We start from the raw sequence: 3,495 nt of genomic DNA on the forward strand, positions 1-3,495 counted from the left end.
TTCTGTGTTTTTCTACAGAAAACGGAAAAAAGACCTTAAAACGTTTGATAAATCCGTTTTGTTTCACCTGTTTTTAGAAACATAAATAAAAATTTATTACAATTTATGATACAAGAAACGTAAATGGCGAAACATGTGATATTTGTTTCCCTATTTTTAAAAACAAGTTGAGACCAAAATATTGTGAAAAGGCCCAATGAAAAATCGATCAAAGGGCAACTTGTTTATTAAACATCAAAAAATCCTTGAAAGTAGTCCTTGACGCCATTGTCGGTGTTATAGATCTAGATGCGAACGATCCGAGAAACAAGTTTATCAAATACCAAAAAATCCATTTCTATTCCCAAAAACATGAAGAATCGTTTCTATTGTTTGTAGACACAGAAACAACAGAAAAGTTATCAAACGGTGCCTAATTTTACCATGCTGCCAAATGCTAACAATGTAATCACCAACCATGTATTAAATTTGAACATTAAGAACGCTTATATGCCACATTATTTAAGCCTTTTTAAGGCTGAAAGAATACTGTATAAGAGAGAGAGAGTTCCTATGATAACCTTAAAAAACCAACATCCCCTCCCTTCCCCTTCTTCCCATCCTATGAATATAAACAAATAGAGTTATTACAGCTCATAACCCTCCCCTTGGACAGCCCATTTCTCCTACCCCCCCCCCCCCCCCCTTTTTTTTTTCTTTTGATAAACTCATTTCTCCTCCTCGCACTTCTCTCCATCTCTTCAAACTGAAAAATAATAATAAAACAGAGAGACCACTCTTTCTTGGATCTTCTTCCAGTTATTTCTTTCCAAAAACGGAAGAACAAAAAACCCTATATAATACATGAAGAGTGGGGGACAGATACCCATTAATTTAATGCTTCACATGGCCTATAATCTGTGTACCGTTTACCACTATTATCCCTTCTGCTTTTGCTGTAGTAGCTGTTGTTTCTGTTGCTGTTCCTGGTTGTATTTGATCAAGAGCTGAGCATAAAGAAGCTCGTTCCATGAATCAGGAACTCCAGGGAGGCACCAATGGCTGCAATCTTGATATCTCAATGGAGATCTCCGTTCCTCTTCCGAAAAATACTGTTTCCTGTATATAGAAGGGTGGGCATCTTTCCTGTAATCGGTCATTCTTGTAATATTCAGGTACGAGATAGGTGTCTTCATCCACTTGATCACAGACTCCAACACTGTCATCTTCTGTGGATATGCCGACAGATACGTCTCGTTCCTGATGGGTTCAGTCTCATGGTCGCATTGCCCTCCTGAATTCCACTGCCCACCTCTATAACAAGAGAAAAAACAAAATAATTTTTTAATTAATTTCTCTTCACACTAGGTTTAATGGCGATTAGAGGTAGAGTTTAAAATATTTTAATACCTGAAATGGGAAGCAGAGTAGCCCCTAAAGAAAACCAGGGTCTTCTTAGAATCTACATTGGCATCGACCCATCTCGCCCAAGTTGTTACAGCTCTTCGAAATGCCTCTACAACGTTCAATTCATCATAGATATGGCTACCTTCTTGATAATATCCCTTTCTGCAAGTAATGGGTTTTATTTTTCTTCTTTAGTTTCTTTAAGAAACAAAGGTTTCTCAATAATGGAGAATTTCGAAACAAAGAAGACAAGGACGAGAGGAATTTGAAAATACCCTAATGAAGTCTTCTCGTGAGTCCACCAGTGTCCAGTGTTGAAGACGACGATGTCTGCATTCTTGTATTTATCAGATGATCTCTCTACTAAGTCGAGTCGCAGAGTTTCCTTCTTCGATCCATTCGTGTCTGGAATTTCCCATTCTTGAACCAGGAAAGGAGATCTAAAGAACTCCACGGAACAGTTATAATCCTAAAAATGATAAATCCATCCAAATCAGTATATCAGAGATAGAAACTTCACTAATTTCTATAAAATTAGGCTGAGGATTGAAATTAAAGAGAAGAAGAACGACCAACCTCAAATAAAAAGGAGTAAGATCCAGCAGTTCGAAACTCCCGTCGACCTGAAGCTTCAAAGACCCTGCTTTTATCTTCCACCGAGTTTCTAAGAATGCAAACCAGAGATTCCCACATATTTCTATTCAGGGAATCACCTACATAAACTAATCGTTTTCCTCTCAACAATTCTAGCATCTCCCTCCCATTCAACCTGCAAATCGATCCGTCTCAGAACCCAAAATCCAAAATTTATTTTCTTTTGGGAAGAAATTAGGGAAAAAAACCCAACTTTACTGAAAACTTACCTTGGGATATTGCAGTTCTTGGGTTGCCATCTAAGTTTCTGATAAGCTTGATCCGGCCGACCGTTGAGAAAACAATCAAACGGCTCGTCGATGTGAGGACATGATCCTGGAGGGTAGAGCGGATAAGAATCATCCTTAACCCATCTTCCATCAAAGATGTTACAATGCATCATTGATCTCAGGAGACTCGATATGACCTGCTTCCCAAATGAAGGCCCAGGAGAAGAACCATCTTCCTTCTTCAAGAGCGAAGCCGTAAGGTTCCCATTCTTAGAAGGATCCTTCTTCCTGGTAGACTGCGAGGAAGCACTCACAGTCTGATTACCTGCTTGAGCCTGCGTTTTACTATTACTATCCTCTGTTTTGTTCTTCAGAACACTTTTCTTATCCACTGGTGGTGATTTGGGGGTCGCTTTTGCAGACCCATTCAACCCACTCATAGTACCATTCTTAGGCAGATCATCCTTCTTAGAGGATTGCAATGAAGCACTCACAGGTTGCGAATTTACATTACCACTACTAGTTTCTGTTCCGTTCTTCAAAGAACCTTTTTTATCCACCGGTGTCGCAATCTCCGACCCATTTTTCGCAGTTTGGAGAACATGAGGTGTCGTGGTGGTGTTGAAGACCTTGAGATCGGGAGGAAAAAGGGTATTTTGAGTGGAACTGTAAAAGGGTCTAGAAGAATTAGGGAGGAAGTAGGAAAAAAGAGAAGAGAATTGAGATCTGTAGGAAGAATCAGAACTACGACTGCCGAAGATGTTAGTGAACCAAGGGGAAGAAGTTGCAGAAGGGTTGAAGGCGATGAAGAGAGTGAAGGCAAGGAAGGTGAACATGAACCCATATGCAAAAACTACAGTTCTCCTCGTCCTGAAAAGGGGAAACAAACTCTTGAGGTCGGAGATCAAACCTCCCCCACCGGAGACATCCTTGGTCGCATCCGCCATGGCGGATTTCTCCAGATTGATCTTCTCCAAATAAACAAATACCACTCTACGGCCCCTCCAAAAAATGGCTAAGACGATGAACACCTTCGTTAGCAGTCGCTATTATCCCACTTCAGAACAAATACAGAGAGAGCAAAAAGATGCCGTTGTAGTCTCTCTCTCTCTCTCCCTACTGGTCATCACTTACTTGTCTCTCTCTCGCTCCTGTCTTCATCACTTATTTGACTAATGTCCATGATTCTGTGGTATTAAGTGTAAATGTAAGTGGAGTGTGCATTTTCTTTTGCACCACCCTTTTA

General features: G+C 40.1%; 1 protein-coding gene across 1 annotated transcript; it reads right to left on the bottom strand.

Annotated features, from left to right (window-relative positions):
- Positions 1-753: 753 nt before the first annotated feature.
- On the bottom strand, positions 754-3,495 carry LOC122064923 (protein trichome birefringence-like). The gene is made up of 5 exons (XM_042628708.1): positions 2,250-3,495; positions 1,963-2,155; positions 1,662-1,855; positions 1,390-1,548; positions 754-1,293 (listed from the first exon to the last, which is right to left on the bottom strand). The coding sequence occupies exons 1-5, from the start codon at positions 3,194-3,196 to the stop codon at positions 918-920; spliced, it is 1,869 nt and encodes a 622-aa protein (XP_042484642.1). The 5' UTR covers positions 3,197-3,495; the 3' UTR covers positions 754-917.

The sequence above is a fragment of the Macadamia integrifolia genome, unplaced genomic scaffold, assembly GCF_013358625.1.
Source record: "Macadamia integrifolia cultivar HAES 741 unplaced genomic scaffold, SCU_Mint_v3 scaffold1826, whole genome shotgun sequence".
In the NCBI taxonomy this organism is placed as follows: Eukaryota; Viridiplantae; Streptophyta; class Magnoliopsida; order Proteales; family Proteaceae; genus Macadamia; species Macadamia integrifolia.